At 36.5% G+C, this 22315-nt stretch overlaps 3 protein-coding genes across 10 annotated transcripts; 1 reads left to right on the forward strand and 2 right to left on the reverse strand.

Moving 5' to 3' along the window:
- Window positions 1-1354: 1354 nt before the first annotated feature.
- On the reverse strand, window positions 1355-3154 carry LOC111314779 (putative BOI-related E3 ubiquitin-protein ligase 2). Its single transcript, XM_089749554.1, has 2 exons — window positions 2472-3154; window positions 1355-2318 (listed from the first exon to the last, which is right to left on the reverse strand). Exons 1-2 carry the CDS (start codon window positions 2730-2732, stop codon window positions 1812-1814), a joined length of 768 nt encoding a protein of 255 aa, XP_089605680.1. The 5' UTR covers window positions 2733-3154; the 3' UTR covers window positions 1355-1811.
- Window positions 3155-5505: 2351 nt separating this feature from the next.
- Window positions 5506-9611, reverse strand: LOC111315288 (protein kinase STUNTED-like). 3 transcript variants are annotated; one of them, XM_022916901.2, is made up of 11 exons: window positions 9244-9611; window positions 9080-9153; window positions 8878-8996; window positions 8682-8797; window positions 8028-8609; window positions 7746-7913; window positions 7382-7630; window positions 7128-7288; window positions 6595-6822; window positions 6311-6460; window positions 5506-5967 (listed from the first exon to the last, which is right to left on the reverse strand). In XM_022916901.2, the coding sequence occupies exons 1-11, from the start codon at window positions 9353-9355 to the stop codon at window positions 5722-5724; spliced, it is 2205 nt and encodes a 734-aa protein (XP_022772636.1). In that variant the 5' UTR covers window positions 9356-9611; the 3' UTR covers window positions 5506-5721. The 3 variants fall into 3 exon arrangements, with proteins under 3 accessions (XP_022772636.1, XP_022772635.1, XP_022772638.1); XM_022916900.2 differs by having other exon boundaries at window positions 7746-8609; XM_022916903.2 differs by lacking the exons at window positions 6311-6460; window positions 6595-6822 and having other exon boundaries at window positions 7746-8609.
- Window positions 9612-10673: 1062 nt separating this feature from the next.
- Window positions 10674-21701, forward strand: LOC111315287 (vacuolar protein sorting-associated protein 35B-like). 6 transcript variants are annotated; one of them, XM_089749086.1, is made up of 22 exons: window positions 10674-10881; window positions 10970-11066; window positions 11167-11290; window positions 11557-11742; window positions 12258-12345; window positions 12457-12592; window positions 12698-12787; window positions 12876-12998; window positions 17669-17743; window positions 17814-17873; window positions 18112-18228; window positions 18356-18595; window positions 18674-18739; window positions 18956-19045; window positions 19297-19386; window positions 19708-19797; window positions 19905-19973; window positions 20366-20446; window positions 20551-20658; window positions 20740-20843; window positions 21033-21146; window positions 21247-21701. In XM_089749086.1, exons 8-22 carry the CDS (start codon window positions 12915-12917, stop codon window positions 21455-21457), a joined length of 1599 nt encoding a protein of 532 aa, XP_089605212.1. In that variant the 5' UTR covers window positions 10674-10881; window positions 10970-11066; window positions 11167-11290; window positions 11557-11742; window positions 12258-12345; window positions 12457-12592; window positions 12698-12787; window positions 12876-12914; the 3' UTR covers window positions 21458-21701. The 6 variants fall into 6 exon arrangements, with proteins under 6 accessions (XP_089605212.1, XP_022772632.2, XP_022772633.2 ...); XM_022916897.2 differs by having other exon boundaries at window positions 12536-12592; XM_022916898.2 differs by having other exon boundaries at window positions 12536-12592; window positions 12933-12998.
- Window positions 21702-22315: the final 614 nt, after the last annotated feature.

Genomic DNA, 22315 nt, shown 5'->3' on the forward strand with positions numbered 1-22315 from the left:
TCATTTAAGCTATTATCATTTTATTATAATCAATTAAATTTATAAATATCTATATTTATAAATTAAACTTTTATTAAATAAAAATTGACTAATAGTCAACATTCATTTTCATCTAATCAAAGATTTAATTATAATAAAAATAGATATTTAAAAGTTCAATTTATTCAAAATAAAAAATTTTGAATTTGATTGATTGTATTTAAATATCAAAAACTAAAAAATTTTGAAATAAAAATTCAATAATTATTTATCAAAAAAAAAGTCGGATCTATTACATAGCTCCAATGATGGGATCGAACCCTACTCTGACCCAATCTTTGGATTGAAACCCAACAGCTAAACCTTGACGGGTCCATGACTTTCCAAGAAGTGAGGTGCCATGTTGGGCCCAGTCACATAGCCTATCTCCAGCCTAAGATAACCTCCTGTCGCCACCTCACCAAAGGGCTAAAGGCTTTAAACCGGTTTATTTCCTAGTGTTAACCAACAAAAGCGTGAAGTCCAATGGAACAGACCCAAAAAGGGTAGCTGTTTCCCCACAGAAGGTCCCGCGCGATCTCGCCAAAGGCCCAGTTAGAATCCACACGTCATATGAAAGGTGATCCCAGTTGCCCAAACACCTCCTAGCATGCAAAAGCTGGTCCAGTTCGTGGATTATTAATAGAGAAAAATATAGCTGAAAAGAAACATGGTTATCAAATTTCGAGGTCTCGATTTGTTTGGAGAGTGAAAGGAAATCTCCCATCCCGATTCCCCATACAAACCCAGGACATCCCAGAAAATAACCAGTTACTCATTTATCATAGTCTCCTCTCCCCCCCCCCCCCCTCGGAAACGGTTCTCTGATCTTAAACACAGTGTAGGGCCCACTCAATCAGTCTACAGGCCTTCACCCTCGTGGGTCCCGGAACACACTCAAAGCTTTGGGACCCTCCTCCTCTGTTCCACCAGGCTGGAATTCGTAACAAGGAAACAAGTGGATAGTGATTTGCAGATTTTGGTTCAACTTTCTCATACAAGGTTGCAGTAACAAATTTTTAAAAAAGAATTAGAACAAGAACACATGGGGCATGGGATGAGTTTCTTTGAATTTCCTTTCGCCATTTTCTGATATAGGGATTTTTTGCGTATCAGGTATAGTCCAAGAAGCAAAAGTTGTTATTGATGAGTATTTGATGTGGGGTAGGCTCTTGTCTAGAACTCTAGATCAAGGGCCTTATTTAGGCTTGGAGGTTATAGTCAATATCTAGATTTTTTGTTTCTACTCTTTTGACAACTTGTGTCATTTCCATGGATACACTCATTGGATAAAGACAAAACAAGAGTTAGGGGCGGTGCATAGTTCCAGTCCTTAAATATATCAAACTTGGTTGTCAAATATTTTCTGCCAGTTAAACTAAACAGTACACTGTTACCGCTGAAACGTGCCGGCATTTCCCGTGAACAAAAAGAGCCGATCCCTAATCGCTGATTAAAGAAATCTAAAAGTTTAAAACAGTATTATTTTTTTTTTGTTGTCCTGCAATCAGGGAACTGGTAATTAACCCGGAAGCGGAAAAAGTTGAAAGATACGCACCAAACCGATACTGTCATCATTTCAGGTCTCATACGGGTCGTAGAGTCGACGAAAAAAATAAAGTAAAATAAAATAAAATAAAAAAAAGGAAATGGAGATCTTCTAACATAGACCCGGAAAAGCAAATAGAAAACGCAAACACGATGATGACAGCACAGGTATCAGCAAGTGTTGCCTCCCCAAAAAAATATTTCCCTAAGCATTTCTTTTCTTTACTTGCTTGGTGCCTTTCTTGTTAGACCCAAAAAACCTTTATGCTTGCGTCCTTTACAGATTTACAGACAGGACAAGAATCAAGAAAAGCTTCACAAGACTGGCACGAGCAAAGGTGTCTGCAAGGAAGAAAGAGAACGCACGAGCTCCTAGTGTCGCAGTGTTTGCAAGCCATCTTTTTGCTCTCTTCTTGCACTTCTCCTTGTTCTCTGTCACAAGAGCCACAAATAAGGGACTCCGTATCTTCAGCTCTATTGCTGACCCAGACTAGGCTCTCTTTGACCCGTTCCAGTGTCTTGCTTAGATCCATAACCATTACTTCATTTGCTTTTGCTAGTCTTTGCCATGATCCGCTCTCCATTTCCACTTTTCTCAGGCAGGCTTCAAGCTCCATTGTTCTCTTTGTTGCTCGTGCCAAGTCTTCTTCTTTTCGCTTCATCAAATAAAGGGCCTTTGATTCCATACCATTTAGCAGGATGGCCAGTTGTCGCTTCATTTGCTCTCGTAAGGCAGATATTAGTCTCTCATTCTGTTTTTCAGCCACCCAGAAATATAACAGGGGAAAGGAAAATTTTCAAAAAAACCAAGAACCGACATAAAACCGTTGATAATATTCAAAATCCATAATGATAGATTTCTCAAAAAAAAAAAAAGAACTGAGAAAGGAGTAACTCGTTCTTACCTGTAACTGAAGAACGCAATCAAGTTCCTGCCTTTGCATCTCCATTTGAGCATCTAAAGATTGAGAAAGTGGCATGGAGAGAAAAGTATTACATGTTGAAGAAGAAGCGAAGTTCTGAGCGTTTTGTTGCAGATGAAAAGGAACCGTCTGTTGAGAAGGGTCTTGAAGACCGAAACAAAAATCAGCCTCAAATGAAGGAACTGTAAGTGCAGGGTTTACCGTCCAATCCTGAAGGCCACACACGGGCAAAAGTAGACCCATATTTTCAGGATATAACTATGCTTGAACAGCCATAATAACAATTGCCAGGTATTGAGAAAGGAGCAAAGCAACATTAAAAAAAAAAAAATCCTCTTGGCCCTTGTAAATTTACATACTTGGTAGACTACTAATAAATAAACCAGAACAGATACGAAATGGGGTAGGTTCAAAGCTAGAAGGCTGACGCTCTCCTCGTATCAGAAGAGATGCATGACCCAATTACTTTGTTAATTGGAATAACCTTTTACCTTCTATGTTGCTTTGGTTTCTGGTTTAACTGAAATAGACCATCATGAAAGAAAGCCGTGGATCGTTACAAGTAAGAGTGGGAAAACCGACAAAATCTTAAAATATTTTAAATTAAATTTTATTAATGAAGGGAGATTTTGTGGACATAATTTGTTTGTACTGACGTATTTAAGGAACTAAAAAAGGAAAATAAAGGATAGAAGAGCGGGACAAAGAGAGTTAGAGAATGCTTAGGACACTCTCTCTCTCTCTCTCTCTCTCTGCTCCTTTTTGTCAAATCCCAAAAGGCTTCAAAACCCCCCCCCCAAAAAAAAAACATTTATGAGAGAGATATAAAGGTGGCGCTAAACGACGACGAACACATGCAGATTTTGTGACAGCAAGTCACAGAACTATCGGGTCAGAGATTTCACTAGAGAGGGAGAGAGATTGTTTTGGAAGAGAAATTCACTCAATTGGGACGTGAAAGAGTCAGACGTTATAGAGGGGAGGAATCAGAGATTGGAGAAATTGTCAGTTTGGTCATTGGAAAAGGCTGAATAATAGCATTTTTACTACTTCTCAGCAGCTGTTTTCAGATTGTCAAATGTAGTAAATAAAAATCTTACTAGTAAAAAGTGTACTACTACTACTACTACTAAATTATCAATCTTTGTTATATTTATTTGGTAGGTCCGAAACGAATTTCCATGCAAGAGCTCTGCAAATTGCACAATTCTTTTGGGCTATTAAGAGTTTTGATATGCATTTTTCAACCTTGCTGAATGTGGCCTTCTTGGAGCCATGGGATTAATGGGCCAGTCTGGCGGAGGTTGGTGGTCTGGGCCAGTGTGATTACGGGCCAGAGACGTCACCTCATCTGTGGTGAAACCAGTTGCAGTCCGCTCGGGTCATCAGGATCCAGGAAGGGTTAGTTGCTTAGATATTTTTTTAATGATAACGCCTGGATTGGCACCGTCTACTTCCAACAAATATGTGCCATGTGCCACCATTTTCTGGCTAATAACATTTGCGGGCCTCCTGCCGTATTCAGTTGTTCACAGAAACCCCACATCGCCTGCCGTGAAAACCATTCTTCAAAGGACTTTTTTGATGTGATTGTGGTCATTGAACGAACAACCAAAAGAAAGATCTACTTAAAAAGTATAAAAAAACCTTTGATATGGAGTAGTCATAATTTACTGACAATCAGAGACAACGTTTTAACCGAGAGAGAAACATGTTTTACTCCTTTATGCGCTCTACTTTTTTCACCTAGCCCCAGTGGCTGGTAACTTGTAGCTGAGTGCTTTAAAGGGGGCCGCAGGGGAAGGATGGTTAGCTTTACATAGAAAAACGCAGACAGTGGTACGGGTCCAACAAGTGCAGGGGGCTTATTGGCATGGTATTACCGGAGTAGTTTTCGACGCAAATGGCAATTAAGATGCGCTCTGATCAAATGCGGCTCTTCCAGGCTCATGAGGAAGCTAGTTCAACGGCTACTGAAATAGTCTTAAATGTTGAAGCGGGTATTGTTACCATTTATCCTCGCTTATATATCTGCTTTCGATTGCTTTAACTCACTGCAAAGATAGTGACGAAAATTGCTTATGCTGAAACCATAATAAGTATTGTTTTCGGTTGATGGCTTCACCACCAGTCAAAATGTGACTAGGCAAATTGTAACCATGTAGTAAGTATAGATCCAAAGCTTTTGAAGAAGCAACGACGGTTACATACTCGCAATTAATTGATGCTTCGTCATCAAAAAGCCAATAAACTAGGGAAAATGCTTGAAGAGAGAATTCAAATGATTTAATTAATAGCCAATATACTGTAACTTGTGTTCAAAATGCCACTCAAATCAGGAATTCACCCTGGTTATGGGAGAATGGCAACAAAACTACCCACGCAAGTATGTCAGAAGAGAGAATTTAAGAATTGAGAATAGCGACGCCAGCTCAAAGATTTTGATTTGATTTGATATTTTAAAATCAATTTTATTTTAAATTAAATAAAATAATAAAATCAAAAATCAAAATTAGATCAAAATAAAATTAAATTTTATATAAACTCAATTTAATATATAATTATTTTTAATTAATTATTTAATTTTATATATTTAATTTTATATTTATATTAAAAATAATATTTTATTAATTTCGAATTAAATATAATGAATAAAAATTAAAACAATCAAATTAAATTAAATTTAAATTTTATAAATATAAAATCATATCAAAATTGAAATAAAATTTTTAATCATTCCAAATTTGACCGCTGTGAGAAGGAACTCCAAAGCATAAAACTACAGCAGAGAATGTTACAGAACGTAGGTGACAAATCGAAGTAAAGTAGCAAGTAAAGGCCAAACAGAAATGGCAATACCTGCGAGCAACTCCAATGTCAAATCACAATTCGTTCAAAGAGCAAAAACAACAGCTACTAATGTGAACCACAGTAGAAAATCTTGGTTTTCAGTATGAGCTGTTTATGAGAACTGTAAAATTATCCAATACAGCTCCAAAAGTCTCTCTTCCAAAAATGAAACTAAGAGAAGAATTAATCTGCATTTCTTTTGACATTTGAATAGTAAAAATGTTCCATTTTCATTTTCAAATTGTATGGTACACAACTCCAATAATCATAATTGCTATTTACATCAAGAAATCAAATCGTGTACATTTTCAGGCTTGCTTAAGAAGCTTCAGCTCAATGAATAAGCAACCAAAAAGCTGTGGAACTACAGAATTGATTTTGGTCAATACTGCTTTTTCTTAAGGTAGTCTTTCAGCATTAAAGGACGCCCTTTTCCAGCTCTACATCTTGATGTGGTATAATTGCTGCATGCTGATGTTGAATCGTCATCTGTAAACGGAACTGAAAGATAAGTAAATAGTTTGTGAATGTCATCATCATCCTCCTGGTTGTTTGGCACATTCAAATCAGCACCATGGAAATTATACCACTCTGTTGGTTCCTTCTCTCCTCGCAATATTTCTAGTATCTGGAAGGAAGAGAATAAGGATCAGTTACTCTTTTTTAAGCTTGTCTCAAACAATAATCAAAGCAAACTGAATCAAACAAAGTACAGTATCTACTTGGAGATTTCCCCCTACTTAGAATGGTAATATGACATGACTGAAAATATGCCAAGCTTTTGTTTGGAGGAATTTACTAATGAAGCAGGCCATAGGGGAGTGTCAACCATCATAATAAGCCCACTGAGTTTCTTTGATTCATGGAATCAAACTCCTATGAACAACTTCTTATCAGCTTGAAAAGCAACTGACTGAATTCCGATTGTCCAAGGTTTAGAAGGCTTAGATACAGACGGCGAGAATGTCTACCTGGCTCACTTTTGGACGGTGTCTATCCAATTGGTTGAGGCAGAGGGAAGCAGCGAGAACCATTCTATTCATTTGAGCAACTTCAAGGTCTCCATCTAACGCTGGATCCAGTAATTCTTGGATATTCCTTCTTTCTAATAATCCCCTAGCCTGTGTCAGAACCCAGATCATAATTTTGGTTATTTAACCAGGAATGGACACATCTCTCTGAAGTTTCTCTTATGTCTGTGAAAGCAGGAATGGTTGTTTAACTAGTGAATGTGTGTAAAAGCAGAAATTCTTACCCACTGGGTCAAGCTCTCTTGTCCTTCTAGTGCCTTTGAACTAATTGGCCTCCTTCCTGATAGCAATTCTAGAAGCACAACGCCGAAGGAGTATACATCAATCTTATCACTAACCCTTCCTTCCATGAAATACTCAGGAGCTACATACCCAAAAGTTCCTACAACATTGCTCTCAATCGTGTAAGTTGAATCCATTGGTCCCCAGATGGCAAGCCCAAAATCAGATAACTGCGAGAGTAAAGTGGGCAAAGCATTGATACTTCAATTGTTTTGAAGCCATAATTGAACAGCTCTTTGTAGATCATATTTAAGGTTAATAAGTTATAGCAAGTAGCAACTGTGCTAGCAGTAAAAACTCGAGCATGTGTAAATTCACAAATTCATTCCAGCAACTATCACTACTTTATTCAATTTATGTTTTCTTAATTTTGTGCTAGGATCCCGAAATAACTTGAAATTGTTTCATAGAAATCAATACGTTGAATTTCACTACTACTATTACCAAAAGACCAAAAGAGGAAAAAAGGGGGCACCTGTGGCTGAAAATCATCAGAGAGAAGAACGTTGGACGATTTTACATCTCTGTGGATAACGGGTGGAGAACATTCATTATGCAGGTAATTTAGAGCCTCGGCAATTGCCGTGGCCACTTCTAACCTGACACCCCATGGCAATATAGATTTCTTGCTTTGACCTGTTTTGGAAATAAAATCCTGTGAAACTAGCTATTCCTCTGTATCTTTATCTTATGTAACACAAGCAAACCTTGCAAGATATCGGAGATTACCATGGAGAATTTCCTCTAAGCTCCCTCTGGGAAAGAAGTCATAGACTGAGATGAGATGGTCTTCTTCAACACAAACTCCAATTAATGGCGTGATATGCTTGTGTTTCAGTGAAGAAATAATATCTACTTCCAAGGAGAAGTCACTCCAAGCTTCTTTGTATGATTTTAGAATTTTAACGGCCACTGGCTTGCCACCTGGAAGATACCCTTTGTATACATTGCTGCATCCTCCCTCTCCAATCAAGTTTTCTGTATGAGAATCAAATGTATCAGAGAAAAGGCTCAAAATAAGATCAAAAGCTTTGTCACTCTAAGCCTTTAAAAACATATGGAATTCTTATAGAAGCTTGACTTGAAAGATAACCTGGAGAGAATCCTAAAGTTGCTTGCTTAAGCTCCCTGAGACTGAACTGCTTGCAACGAAGTCCCAAGTTGGTGGGCATCTTTCTTATTGCTGGTAGATAATCTTCTATTTGGAAAGGGTTTTCCACTTCAATGGATACTGATGCAATTTTGGAAGGTGGAAGTTCGACTGTTGATTGAATAGGTGCGTTCATTAATCCATCACCAATTGGCATTTTTATAGCTTCATATTCTGAAGAAGAATCTGAAGTAGTGGAAACTGTAATGCGGAGAAGAGGCCAACCTGGCTTTGAATTTGATTCCAAATCTTTCGTGTTCGAAGAAACTGAAACTTCCGCATTATATTCAAGCTCATAATTTTCATCTCTTGAATTTCTATCGTCGTTAATTACTGGTCGCGCTTCGGGGCTGTGAATTGCTTCTTCAGTCTTGCAACCGTTAAAAGTAGAGTCATTAATATTTGTTTCCGAATAGACGCTGGTTTGATTTGAATGCAAATCAACCTGGTTGACAACTGTGGTAACTCGATTAGGCAGGCTCATTACCCATTCCACAACGGATATATCTCTAGCATCAGGTTTCTCAAACTCTTTATTTGTAGAAGATTTTCTTGGAAGCAAAGGCCAGCCAAGATTTGGTTCTGGCAGTTCTCTTCGAATTAGAGATATAGAATTCAAGAGAATAGCCTTGTGGTTATGATTAGGACTAGAATTTCTATCTTTCAGGCCTCGGATATAATACCTTGCTATATCTAAGGTAGCCCCACATGCAGGAGATTCTGCTTCTTCGGACTCTGGTTCCTGATCTGCATGTCTCAATCTAGCACTATTTATATTGAGATACGACTCAAGTCTCAAATTTGAACCTACAAAAATGATAGAATCATAAACCTACTCTAACAATTCAAGTGATTTTAACATATGACTTTCGCTCAAACCTTCTAAATGGTGAACGGGAAATATTTCCATGATGATATTTCCCTTGTGGACAGCCAGAAAAGCCCTAATTGGTGGCAGTTTATTTAAACTGTAGCTGGCGTATGACATCCACCTCCTGCAAAATATTTCTGTGCTTTATCACAGGAAAGAACTCAATGATTCCTTATGCTTATCATAAAAAATAAGTCAACTTACCCGAGAGCCTCCTCCGTGTCTCTTCCCATAAATACAGCCATGGCTGCCAAACGCTTGGCTATTTTCTTTAGAACCTTTCGGGTTGACCTTGTTTGTGAAATTGGACTGCTAAGATTACTCTGAAATTCAATTGTTAGAACATTTAATGAATTTGTTTCTTTAAAAACTATGTTAGAATGAGAAACTGATGGTAGTGGCATACCTTTTTGACTATAGCCAAGTCCCTGCGATTTCTCCTGCAATCCTTTGTCATCCAGGCTCTTAGCAAAGGAAGGTCTAAAAAGACATTATCAATCAGAAAAAAAGAATAGCAGTTTATTGGACAAATTAAAGAAGTGTTTTAAAAAGGCAAAAAGTTAGCAATACCTGAGTCTGAAAACACATGGATTGCGACTAAATCTTTTCTTGATTTTGCTAATTTTACAAGCTCACCATGATGAACAACCTGCTTGATTGCTGTAATTTCCTTCTTAATCATTGTTGTCACTTTAACCGGACCACTGTTCAATTCTCTCTAAACGAGAAAAGCTTCTATGTTCTTATTTATTGACTTAGACTTTTCCTCTTTCATGAAAAGACAAACCGCTAGAGATTTTCCAATTCAAAGAGTTGAGCAATAATAAAATTTATATAACCCCAAAGAAAATTCTCATATATTTCCTTGTTTCATCAAGAAGACAAAGAATAACAGTGAACAAGTGATTAGGTGAAACATGAATAACAATCCATTCATAAAAATAATTAAAAAAGTCAAGAGAATTCGGCAACGTGGGTAAATGAGCTGATCAAGGAAAGAATGTGAAACAAAGATGAGACGACACGCATATGTCTTAATTTGAATCCTTGACCGTTGATGTTCTTTGTTTTAATCAGTGGTTGCTGCCAACATTACCTAATAATCAGATTGCGAATGAAATCCAACGTGGAATTCATTTTTTATCGGCAAGTCAACAAGCCCTCCACTTTGACCTGAATTAGATATTGCTTCATGACTTAGCAGCCTATAATCACCCTACCCAGAGATGTATATTGGCTAATAAAAGTAAGAAGTTGGTGAATGTTAGTTCGTCGACTCTAAAAGGTTTCTGCTTTGTTGTGAATTAATTTTACCTTTGGAAGACAGAGATTAGATGTTGAGAAATTACCTCCTGTAGTTCTTGGTTATGAGTAGTTTGATTCCTCAATTTAACCCTTTAAGTCCTATCCATTCCTTAATCTAAAATTTTTTCGAGTTAAATTTTGCACTATCATGCACCAAAAGAATTTCATTCAATAACTAATATATGATTTTTTGATAAAATTTACATAAAATTATAAGTAAATTTTGTAAAATTTTTTTGTTATAAATAAGTAAATAAAATTTTTTTAAAAAATTTATATTAAAAAATTTTACCAGTTTCATTTATAAAATTTGATATCAGTTTTTCCTCATGATCTTTCACTCAAATTACTCTTTCCCCAAATTTATTTAAAAAAAAAGAAGATTTTTGCAGTAGCAACCTGTGGAAGTAATTACTAATTAGTGAGCTAAAGCAGTGTTTCTGTAAATCCCATCATTAATGGTTCAGGGCTCACACGATAATGTTGTTTTTCTTTTCTTTCTTTTTGTTTTTTTTAAATAATTTTCAAACTTGGGTTAACCTATATTGGTCATGGACTAGGACTTGCTTTTAGAGGTAATTTTGGGTTGGACGATGGTCCAATTGTATACTCGAATATGCCCTGTCCGTCCGCTGGTCATCTTTCTTTGTTCTCTCTCGTTAGACTTAAGGGAGTCGTTTGGAGCGAAGAAAAGTAGTTTTGTTTGGTCAAAAAAAAAAAAAAAATCAACCGGTGTTTTTTTCCAGTGAGAAGACCTAAGGTCATTCAAGCTCTGGAACAGCTCCACATCTACTAGAGAAGAAAGCGATAGGAATGTTAAACGGAGCAGAGGACGAAGAGAAGTGGCTGGCGGAAGGGATCGCCGGTATTCAACACAACGCATTTTACATGCATCGAGCTTTGGTAATTTCCCTCTCTTAACTTGAATTTGAGCGGATCGAGATCTCCAATCCTTTTTGATTTGATCTCATTTGGATCTCTCGTATTTCAGGACTCCAGTAATCTTAAAGAAGTTCTCAAGTATTCAGCTCAGATGCTATCAGAGCTCCGGACGTCCAAACTCTCTCCTCACAAATACTACGAACTCTGTAATTCGTTTTGTTCCTGTTCTTTTTAATTGATCGAGTCGAGTGTGTTTGAATTTTCAGATTTTGATTGAATTTTTATGTATCTATGATTTGAAATTAGATATGCGAGCTTTTGATGAGTTGAGGAAATTGGAGATGTTCTTCAAAGACGAAAGCAAGCACGGCGTCTCTGTGGTTGATCTGTACGAGCTTGTTCAACATGCTGGAAATATTTTGCCTAGATTGTAAGTGATTTAAATCATTTTCTTCAACAAATTTAATGGCGGAATTCTGTATTATTGTTTCTTTTTTTGTATTGTTTCTAAATTCGGAACAATTAAAGGGGCATGCATTCTTATTCTTTGTAGCTACAGTTTTTCACAATTGTACTGTCTGTCGCTAAGAACTAAATAAGCTCCTGATACTCATATCATGTATGTGTATGTGAGTGTTATCAAATATTAGACCTCTTTTGTCATTGTGTATGAAATTATATTAGGTAATCTACCAGGTATCTCCTATGTACGGTAGGATCTGTCTATATCAAATCTAAGGAGGCTCCTGCTAAGGAAGTTCTTAAAGACCTTGTGGAAATGTGTCGTGGAGTTCAACATCCCATACATGGACTTTTTTTAAGGAGTTACCTTGCTCAAATCAGTCGAGACAAATTGCCAGATATTGGTTCTGAGTATGAAGGGTGAGATCTCTTGATTATTTTTCTTTTTTTTTTTTCCTCTTGAAAATAGAGTTTTTGGTTTCAAAAGCTGACGGATTCAAATTTCTATGTCTATATTGATGGGTAGTGATATTCTGATGTTGTTGAACTGCTTCCCAAGATGAGTGGATAGTTCATGATAGCAAAGGAGTCATAGTCCTAGTTTATAATTTTTTCCTTTCAGCAGTATTTTCATATTTTGGTTACTTTTTCAGATTACATTTCTGTTTCTCTATCATCAAAATTTTGAAGAAATAAACTAGTTAGCAGTAGCTTTTGCATTGTTCCTCTGTACAAGCTCTGTTAACTCTTATCATTCTGTTCTATTTTCATCAATTGTCCTTTAGGCCGAGGAATATCGGTTGAATCTCTATAGTAGCTGCTGTTTAGAAAAGAATTTTCATTTTCATTTTGCATATCTAAATTAGGATATGCAAAGAATTTGGAAAAGATTTGTAATTAACAACTTTTTTGTTCATGATTCTGTCTTCCTGCAGAGATGCTGACACTTTGAAGGATGCTGTGGAATTTGTGCTGCAGAATTTCACCGAGATGAATAAACTTTGGGTGCGAATGCAGCATCAGGTTAGATGAATATCTGTTATCTCTATTGTTTTCAGATATGCATTGCATCATAGTACTTGCATGCCATAGAAGTGAAAACAAATCATAAGAGCATAAATTTTGGCCATGCAGGTGTCATTGTGCTTGTGAATCATTCATACTCTTTGGTCATCCTGAGTTGAAGCCTTCAATTGGGATTTCTGGTCTGCAGGGACCTGGTAGAGTTAGAGAGAAGCAGGAAAAAGAAAGGAGCGAGCTTCGTGATCTTGTAATATCATTAATCTAAAATTTTTTATTGGCTGAACTGTGAAGCAGTGTGTTTGGTGTACAATTTGAGGGAAATTTATGCTTCTGTCTTAAACTTTCTTATTAGGTAGGGAAAAATCTCCATGTTCTCAGTCAGATAGAAGGGGTGGACCTGGAGATATACAAAGAAACAGTTCTCCCCAGAGTCTTAGAGCAGGTAAGTTTACTTCTTTCTCCACTGCTCTTTTTCTTTAATATATTAATTCAGAGGTCCCTAGCATAAGTGGTGTTTGGTTCTTTTACAGATTGTCAATTGCAAAGATGATCTTGCTCAATATTATTTGATGGATTGCATAATTCAGGTGTTCCCTGATGAGTATCACTTGCAGACTCTTGAGACATTATTGGGTGCTTGCCCCCAGCTCCAGGTGGGTAATGGAAATCATTCTTATTAGCATATCTTGTGTCTTCCCCTCCCTCCCTGAGCCAGCTGACACTAATATCTCTTAATATAATTGTTAGCTTTAGGCTTTATTCTAGTTGCCCTACTATGGCATATTTGCTATGAGTTTGTCCACCTCAAGAATTTAGCTATCATGCTTGCTGTTTCTCAATATTGACAAAATGGTGAAGTCAGTATGTAAATACTTACTGGCTACTATTTTCCAGTGATCGTTGAACAGAATTACGCTGTCTCTGACAGACTTGTTTTTTATGTGCTAGTTAATCTGATGGTTTTCATCGGAGTTTCCGGTTCCTTATTTTCTTAACAAGCCCCACATTCCTAAACCTACTCTATGTTCCACAAAGTGAGCATCCACTCTGGAATAGCCTAGAAGGACAGGGTCTTCTGTGTGATCTCCTCATTTATAGGAGGATCTTGTTCATTGGAACCAACTTTTTTGGTTTAATGCTTATGATGGATGTGGAAACTGAATGTATATTGAAAAACTGCTTATCTTCAATTATACAAGAATCTTAGGTTTATATACAACTAACTAGGGGTTAAACTAGGAAACTAAATCTTCCTTAATTCTAGGGATACAAATACTTAATTCTAGAGATACAAATATAAATATACAGATTACAAGATTACAACCAGCTGTAAATAAGTGTTTTCCCACACTCCCCCTCAAGCTGGTGAATAGGTGTTTTCCATTCCCAGCTTGGAAATAATTTCTTGAAATGTTGCACTGCTGAGACCTTTAGTCAACACATCTGCAAGTTGACCCTAGGTTGATACATAAGGTGTACAAATCAACCCACTGTCTAGTTTCTCCTTTATGAAATGCCGGTCTACTTCAATGTGTTTTGTTCTGTCATGTTGCACAGGATTGTGTGCAATGCTTATTGCAGACTTGTTATCACAGTAGAGTCTCATTGGTCCATCCCACTTGATCTTCAAGTCTTCTAGGATAATCTTTAACTATAGTAGTTCACAAATTCCTTGAGCCATTGCTCTGAACTCTGCTTCAGCACTTGATCTTGCCACCACATTCTGTTTTTTACTCCTCCAAGTCACAAGATTACCACCTAAGAAAGTGCAGTAGCCTGAGGTAGATCTTCTATCAGTTACTGAACCTGCATAATCAGCATCTGTATATGCTTCTAGAACTAACCTCGAATCTCTTTTGAATAAGATACCTCTCCCAGGATTGGCCTTCAAATAGTGCAATATACGGTAGACAGCCTGTAGGTGCACTTCTTTAGGACTATGCATAAATTGACTTACCAAACTCACAGCATATGCTATATCAGGTCTAGTATGTGAGAGATAAATGAGTTTTCCAACTAATTTTTGGTACATCTCTCTATTTACAGCAGCATCTTCATTAGCTTCTCCAATTTTATGATTAGGATTTATAGGGGTATTTGCAGGTTTACATGCAAGCTTCCCAGTTTCCTTCAGAAGATCCATCACATATTTCTGTTGTGAGATAAAAATACCATGCCGTGAGTGAGCTACTTCAATTCTTAGGAAGTACTTCAATCTCCCAAGCTCTTTTATCTCAAATTCTCTAGCCAAACACTGTTTTAGAGATTCTCTCTCTTTTTCATCATCTCCAGTTACAATTATGTCATCAACATACACTAATAGAACTGTGACTCTCCTTGAATCAGAGTGCTTGATAAACAATGTGTGATCTCCTTGACTCTGTTTATATCCCATTGCTAGCATCACTTTGGCAAATCTCCCGAACCAAGCTCTAGGAGACTGTTTAAGGCCATATAAAGCCTTTTTTAGCCTGCATACTTTGTTTGCTTCTAGATGACCTCCAAATCCCGGTGGAACCTTCATATCTATTTCTTCTTCCAAATCACCATCTAAAAAAGCATTCTTTACATCAAATTGTTGAAGCTGCCAATTGTAATTTGCAGCAATGATAATAAAATCCTAACTGTATTCATCTTGGCAACTGGAGCAAAGGTTTCTTGGTAATCCACTCCATAGGTCTGAATGTAGCCCTTAGCCACTAACCTGGCTTTATACCTTTCAACAGTACCATCTGCCTTGTATTTTACAGTGAAAACTCATTTACACCCCACTGAATTTTTTTCTTTAGGCAACTCTACCAGTTTCCATGTCTGATTTTTTTCTAAGGCCTCCATTTCTATTTTCATGGCTTGCCTCTATTTCTCACTGGATAATGCCTCGGATAATGTAGTTGGAACAAAAATAGTGTTTAGGCTCACAAGAAAATTTTTGTGGGATGGTAAGAATTTTTCAAATGACACAAAATTAGATATTGGGTATAGTGGATGCTTGGGACATTCTCTGGTTCCTTTCCTAATGGCAATAGGAAATCATAATCACTAGTTATAGTTTTAGGAGATTCATGCTCATTTTGAGAAACAGAGTCAAAAACTGTAGTTACCTCATTTTCAGAGTTAGGATCAAGTTCTTGGACTAGCACTGGTTCAGGATCTGGAACTTTCCTTCTTGAGTACACCTGTAATTCCTTCATAGAATCAAGAACAATATTATCCTTTGTCACATCTTTCGTATTTGGAATGGGTTTAGACTCAAATTCAATGTTTGACTTACGCTCAGCAGAAACAGGTTTCGACTCATAAGAATTAATGGGTGTAAATGTTGAAGAAGGGGGCAAATCAAGCAAAAAGAAGTCTTTATCTTTATCTTCCATGAATGAAGTCTCCCCCTGAAGATAAGGTTGAGTAAAAAATGGTTTATTTTCTTCAAAAGTGACATCTGCAGACACAAAATTTTTTGGTAGGAGGATGATAGCACTTATATCCTTTTTGAGTTGAAGAATACCCCACAAAAATACACTTAATCGCTCTTGGATCCAACTTTCCCCTGTTATGACTGTGAACATGAACAAATTATGTACAACCAAATATCCTAGGTGTGAGATTGTTTGTGGTATTGAAGTTGGGATAAAATTGTGAGAGTAGTTCCATAGGAGTTTTAAATCCCAAAACTCTTGAAGGTAACCTATTTATAATGTGTGTGGCAATGAGAACAGCTTTCCCCCAATAAGATTTAGGTACATTTGCTTGAAAAAGAAAGGCTCGGGTTGTGGCTAATAAATGGCTGTTTTTTCTCTCTGTCACTCCATTCTGCTGTGGAGTATTAACACAAGATGACTCATGGATAATCCCCTCTTTTTGGAAATAGGTGGATAGACTCTGGTTGAAGTAGTCTCTTGCATTATCAGACCTAAATCTCTTGATTCTTACTCCAAATTGATTTTGGATCATGTTTTGGAAGCTTAAAAACACACTATTCACATCTGATTTGGATTGAAGTAAAAAAACCCAAGAGACCCTAGTACAATCATCTATGAATGAAACAAATCATCTCGCACCAGAAATATTAGTAATTGTAGAGGGACCTCAAATGTCACTATGAATCAAGTAAAAGGGAGTAGAACTTCTTTTGTTATTGATTGGAAAAGACACATGTCTATGTTTTGCAAATTCGCAAATATCACAATGAAAATCTTCACCATTTAATTCTTTGAACAAAGAAGGAAACATGTTTCTCAAGGTTCCAAAAGAAGGATGTCCAAGACGAAAATGATAAAGCCAGATTTTGTCTTTATTAGAAGATTTTTCAGAAAGAAATGACAAAGGTAAACTATTTTTGATACTACTTGTGTTATTTGATGTCTCAAGATAGTATAGTCCATCCTTCTCCTTAGCAAGTCCAATCATCTTCCCCGAACTCTGGTCCTGAAATTCACAATAAGAGGGATAAAAAGTTACTTTGCAATTCATATTTCTGGTAAGTTTTTGTATAGATATCAGATTAGTAGACAATCCAGGAACATGAAGAACATTTTTTAGAGCAAACGAGGGATTAACTTGAACATCTCCTAATCCTGCCACTGTGGTAAGTGAACCATCAGCAACAACAATTTTCTTATTACTAGGACACAAGTTATATATACTAAACTTTTGTGGGGAATGTGTCATGTGGTCCGTGGCTCCTGAGTCAATGACCCAAGAACTCGTAATAGGCTTAGCCGAGACATTTAATCCATGAGAACCGGAAGCTTTACCTGAACTAGAAACTTTACCCAAAGAACATACCATAGTAGGCTTTTCAAGGATTTTCAATAAGTTTCTCAGTTTTTCAATCTCTTCCCTGTTGAACTCTCTTTGTTTCTGAGACATCTGTAGTACTCCAGTGATTTTTTCAGTTAACATTTCCTCAAATTGGGTGATAGTGATATCTTTCTTTGAAAGGGTTCGGCAATGAAGGCCTAAACAGGATTCGGCAATGAAGGCCTAAAAAAGTCGGCAATGAAGGCTGAAAAATTTTCTTCCCAAGAAGAGCCTAAAGCTCTGATACTATGTGGAAACTGAACGTATATTGAAAAACTGCTTATCTTCAATTATACAAGAATCTTAGGTTTATATACAACTAACTAGGGGTTAAACTAGGAAACTAAATCTTCCTTAATTCTAGGGATACAAATACTTAATTCTAGAGATACAAATATAAATATACAGATTACAAGATTACAACCAGCTGTAAATAAGTGTTTTCCCACAATGGATTTTTTTTTTTTTATGGCCTTTCTATGTTTTGGTTACATGCTCAACAAATACATTTTCTTCTTTATCGCAGCCAACAGTTGACATCAAGACAGTTTTGTCTCAACTAATGGACAGACTGTCAAATTATGCTCAATCAAGTGCAGATGTAAGTTATCAGCATAACAACTTTTACTCTTCATGCTTTTGCAAGTTGTTGACTAATTATTTTATGTCAGGTATTACCTGAAATTCTACAAGTAGAAGCCTTTGCTAAATTGAGTAATGCAATTGGGAAGGTAAATCAGCTATTAATCTCAACCTGAAGTTGCAAATATAAAAGAAGGATTTGATTAAAGAATGTGAATGCTTTGAGATGGCCCCTGACTTTACCACCTCTAGTTTTGTCGATGATGATCCCTATCTTACCCCTTTTTCCATTTTCTCTACCAGTAAACACATTTTTCCGTTCTTTATGAGTTTAATTTGGAATCATGAGATGTTTTCTGCTAGCTGATTGGATATAATTCATGGCAGGTCATAGAAGCGCAGGTTGACATGCCTGCTGTTGGAGCTATAACTTTGTATGTCTCTCTTCTTACTTTTACTCTTCGTGTTCATCCTGATCGGCTTGATTATGTGGATCAAGTACTGGTATGTTGAATCTGGAGACTATCTAAAAGATCACATTTAGTGCTGTAACTTTAGCCATGCTATTATGGCATTGGGGAATGTATCACATTAATATTAATTGTTCTTTATTATTCATCTTATATAACAGGGAGCCTGTGTTAAGAAGCTCTCTAACATACCAAAGCTTGAAGATAGCCGGGCGATAAAACAAGTGGTTGCACTTTTGAGTGCTCCATTGGAGAAATACAATGATATAGTTACAGCTCTGACACTTTCTAATTATCCACTTGTAATGGACCACCTTGATAATGGAACAAAAAAGGTCATGGCAATGGTTATCATTCAAAGCATTATGAAAAATAACACTCGTATTTCAACTTCTGACAAGGTATGCCTTGTCAGTCTTCTCTATTCCTCTAATTGTATCAAGTTCTTTTGTTGAAGAAAGTAACATTGCATTTTGTAGGTTGAGGTGTTGTTCGAATTAATAAAAGGTCTCATTAAGGACATGGATGGTGCTGATGTGGATGAGGTGCATATTGAAACTAGATTTTTCCTGTTATTCTATAAAATTTGAATGATTTGAATTATATGAGTAACTTTTCACTACTTCATTTTCTGATCCGTATTAGATTATTTCTTACCCTTATTGCTTATTTTCCCTATCATGTTTTTGTGGATGTGCATAACTTATCAACACATGGTTCTTTTTTCTTGTGTTCTTAATGTGTTATGTATCTGCCAATAGCTTGATGAGGAGGATTTCAAGGATGAACAAAATTCTGTTGCTGGGCTCATACACATGCTTTATAACGATGAACCAGAGGAAATGTTGAAGGTAAGATTTTCTGATGTTTCTTTGTATGCTAATTTCCTTGACCATTAACAGGACAAGATATGCCAATACATATCAATCCTCTGCTTGTGACTAAGGTTTAATGCCTATTCACTTCCCATAAATTGTCACTCCTTCACCACATTTAGGATAATTTTTTGTTTAATTCAATGTTTCTCATTTAGTTATGTTGTTTATGACTGATCTGAATTTTTTTTCCTCTGAATGTTTTATCATAATTTACTTCCCTTCAGATTATATGTACTGTGAAGAAGCATACAATGGCCGGGGGACCAAAACGCCTCCCCTTTACAGTTCCTTCACTTGTTTTTTCTGCACTTAGGGTATGTTTCTTCCTTTTCCAGATTGTTGTGTACTGTTGTCTCATCATATTTCCATCTACAATGTCGAAGTATTAAAATTCTTATCACTCCACCTCTACAAGATTTATGCATGCAGGCAGTTGGGTTTTGAGGCATAATCATTATTATCCTCTCCTAGATCCTTCCCCCTCACCACCCCCCCCCCCCAAAATACCCCCTTTACCCCCCAAAAAAGGTGAAATTCAGAATTTATTGAGACAAATTGCAAAAAAAAAAAGAAGTAGTATGGATAAATACAGATAATATTGCTAGTAAATGTATCATTGTAGTGCTTGTGTGCAGTTGGTTAGGCAATTGCAAGGTCAGGAGGGAGATATAGTGGGAGAAGAAGTGCCAGCAACACCAAAGAAAATTTATCAGCTCTTGACTCAGGTGCTGTTATTTTATGGTTTTATCGCTGTTTCTTATGCATTGTGTTTGTCCTTGCTTATTATAGTTATCATCATTGTGCAAAAGGTCACACTAAGCTTTTCTTTCAGGTCATTGAGGCTCTTTCAACTGTTCCATCACCTGAACTTGCATTAAGGTTGTACCTGCAATGTGCGGAGGTAATCTTGAGTCTTGATTATACTAACCACTGCATAAAGTCATTCATTAAATAACTTAATAGATCCCCAAAATTTCTTTGGAGCATAACAATTTTTATTGCATTTTAAAAGTACCTTGGGGTTGACTGATATTTCGCAAAGTTTTTATTTTGGTTCTATACATTATGGATTAGTATTTCTGCTTTAGATGGTAAGAGGGTGCTATCATCGTTAATCTTCCATCATGATGACTTCATTTTAATGGCATTCCACCATTATGATAATGACAATTCATGTGTCATGAATATTATTGCGTATTTTGTCTTTGATTTGTATTCTTTTTAACAAAGAGAGACTCAAATTCCACGTTGAACCTTCTAACCTCTAGTTATTCCTTTTTTGGTGGTTATCAGGCAGCTAATGACTGTGATGTTGAGCATGTTGCTTATGAATTTTTCACTCAAGCCTTTGTATTATATGAAGAAGAAATTGCGGTAATTGTCCACTCATCAGTTAATGTTTCAATCAAAAAGCCATTAAGTCAGTCACATTCATGCCTTCTAATTTGTGTACTTTCATAAATGTTTGCTGCTCTAAGGACTCCAAAGCTCAAGTGACCACAATTCATCTGATAATTGGGACTCTCCAGAGGATGAATGTATTTGGTGTTGAGAACCGAGATACTTTGACCCACAAGGCCACAGGAGTAATAATGCTTGCCTCTTCTCAGCCTATTTTGCTATATTGATCTGTTTATACAAAACTTAAATTTGTGTTACTTGGTCAGTATTCAGCTCGGCTGCTAAAGAAGGCTGATCAGTGCAGAGCTGTTTATGCATGTTCGCATCTTTTCTGGGTTGATGGTCAGGACGGCATTAAGGATGGGGAAAGGTGTGACCTCATACTTAAAACCAGTTTTAGCTTGAAAATTTTTATGCATTCATCATGTCTAAAAGTCAGAACACTGCTATGGATTGCTTCTTTAATCCCTCCCCTTTCAGATTTATTTGTTAGATTTCAATGTAAACATATTAATAACTTTTAATAGTTAGAACTTAAAAATTATGCGGGAGGTTACAGGGTCTTTCTGTGCCTAAAGCGTGCATTGAGGATTGCGAATGCTGCCCAGCAAATGGCTAATGTTGCACGAGGTAGCAGTGGGCCAGTCACACTCTTTGTTGAGATATTGAACAAGTCAGTGCTTAGAGGCTAGAGCTGTACCAAATTGAACCTTCTAATACTTCACAGCTTAATCTTGAAATCATAAACATGTATTTTGGTCACTTTGCCTTAGGTACGTCTACTTCTTTGAAAAAGGAAGTCAGCAAGTCACTGGTGCTGCAATCCAAGGCCTGATAGAATTAATCAATACCGAGATGCAGAGTGATTCAGCAACACCAGATACTGCTTCAGATGCTTTCCTTGCCAGCACGTTGCGTTACATTGAGTTCCAGAAACAAAAAGGCGGTCTAATGGGTGAGAAATTTGAATCCATTAACTTGTAAATTATTGGGTATCTATAGGATTGTTCCTGGCAGCCTGAAACGTGATGCCAAGCAGGTTATTCAGTTTGAGGAAAAAAAAATTGATGGTTGGGGAGTGTTTTGATTTTAAGGTACTATAGCCTGACATAGAAGATGGTTTTTTTCTCGAGGTGAAATTTCTTTTTTTTTTTTTTTTAATACTATTTCGCTGTTGTTGCCTGTGGCTAGAAAGTGGCAAAATTTTTCATAAGAATTTTTTGTTCAATTATTTGCGGGATTTTTAAAAATTTTTATTTGCTCCAGTAAAAACTTAAATGGCTTCAGCTTGAATTCCAAAATTTTTATTTGCTTAACTTGGAATTTATAAAAATTCAGGACTTCAAATTAATTGATATGATATTCATTTATTTTAAAATTTGATCATTTGGATTTTGGATATGGTTCAGAGCTAATTTTCTTTCATAATATTATTTACTTATTTATTTTTTATATAAAACATTGCTTTTTTTTTCCTTTGGACGACATACCAAAAACTTTCTATTATTGTAATCAATAAGAGAGAGTACAACAACAACAAAACAGCTGCAAGAGAAACTGCTGTCAGGCAGCATACAACACTCTAGGAGTTATGAGAGAAATGATACCTCACAGATATCTCGAACAAAGTTATAAACTATGATATTGATAACCTTAAAGTGGAGCAGGAAGCCCATCCATATCAAGAATGAAAACCAAGGAGGATGGGTTCATAAAAGCCCAATCAGAAATGCACATTCCGCTCTTTGACAGGCAATGGCATCCTACACAGTCTGCAGCTTTTTTGGTTGTTCTGTGACACCAATTAAATTCCATTCTGGAATTTTTATCTCTTATGATTGG

This window comes from Durio zibethinus, chromosome 20 (assembly GCF_047325235.1).
Source record: "Durio zibethinus cultivar Kanyao isolate XHJ-2024 chromosome 20, ASM4732523v1, whole genome shotgun sequence".
NCBI classification, from domain to species: Eukaryota; Viridiplantae; Streptophyta; class Magnoliopsida; order Malvales; family Malvaceae; genus Durio; species Durio zibethinus.

Bases quoted from the DNA above. Each gene is read 5' to 3' on its own strand.
- LOC111314779 (XM_089749554.1), bottom strand. From the start codon at position 2,732: ATGGGTCTACTTTTGCCCGTGTGTGGCCTTCAGGATTGGACGGTAAAC. The intron at 2,319-2,471 runs GTAAGAACGAGT...GCTGAAAAACAG, and splicing joins ATTGCGTTCTTCAGTTACAG to AATGAGAGACTAATATCTGC.
- LOC111315288 (XM_022916900.2), bottom strand. From the start codon at position 9,355: ATGATTAAGAAGGAAATTACAGCAATCAAGCAGGTTGTTCATCATGGT. The intron at 6,461-6,594 runs GTAAGAATTTCT...GTTCTGACACAG, and splicing joins AAGAGAGCTTGACCCAGTGG to GCTAGGGGATTATTAGAAAG. The intron at 5,968-6,310 runs GTAGACATTCTC...TCTTCCTTCCAG, and splicing joins ACCGTCCAAAAGTGAGCCAG to ATACTAGAAATATTGCGAGG.
- LOC111315287 (XM_022916897.2), top strand. From the start codon at position 10,792: ATGTTAAACGGAGCAGAGGACGAAGAGAAGTGGCTGGCGGAAGGGATC. The intron at 11,743-12,257 runs GTGAGATCTCTT...GTCTTCCTGCAG, and splicing joins ATTGGTTCTGAGTATGAAGG to AGATGCTGACACTTTGAAGG. The intron at 20,659-20,739 runs GTAATAATGCTT...TTACTTGGTCAG, and splicing joins TGACCCACAAGGCCACAGGA to TATTCAGCTCGGCTGCTAAA.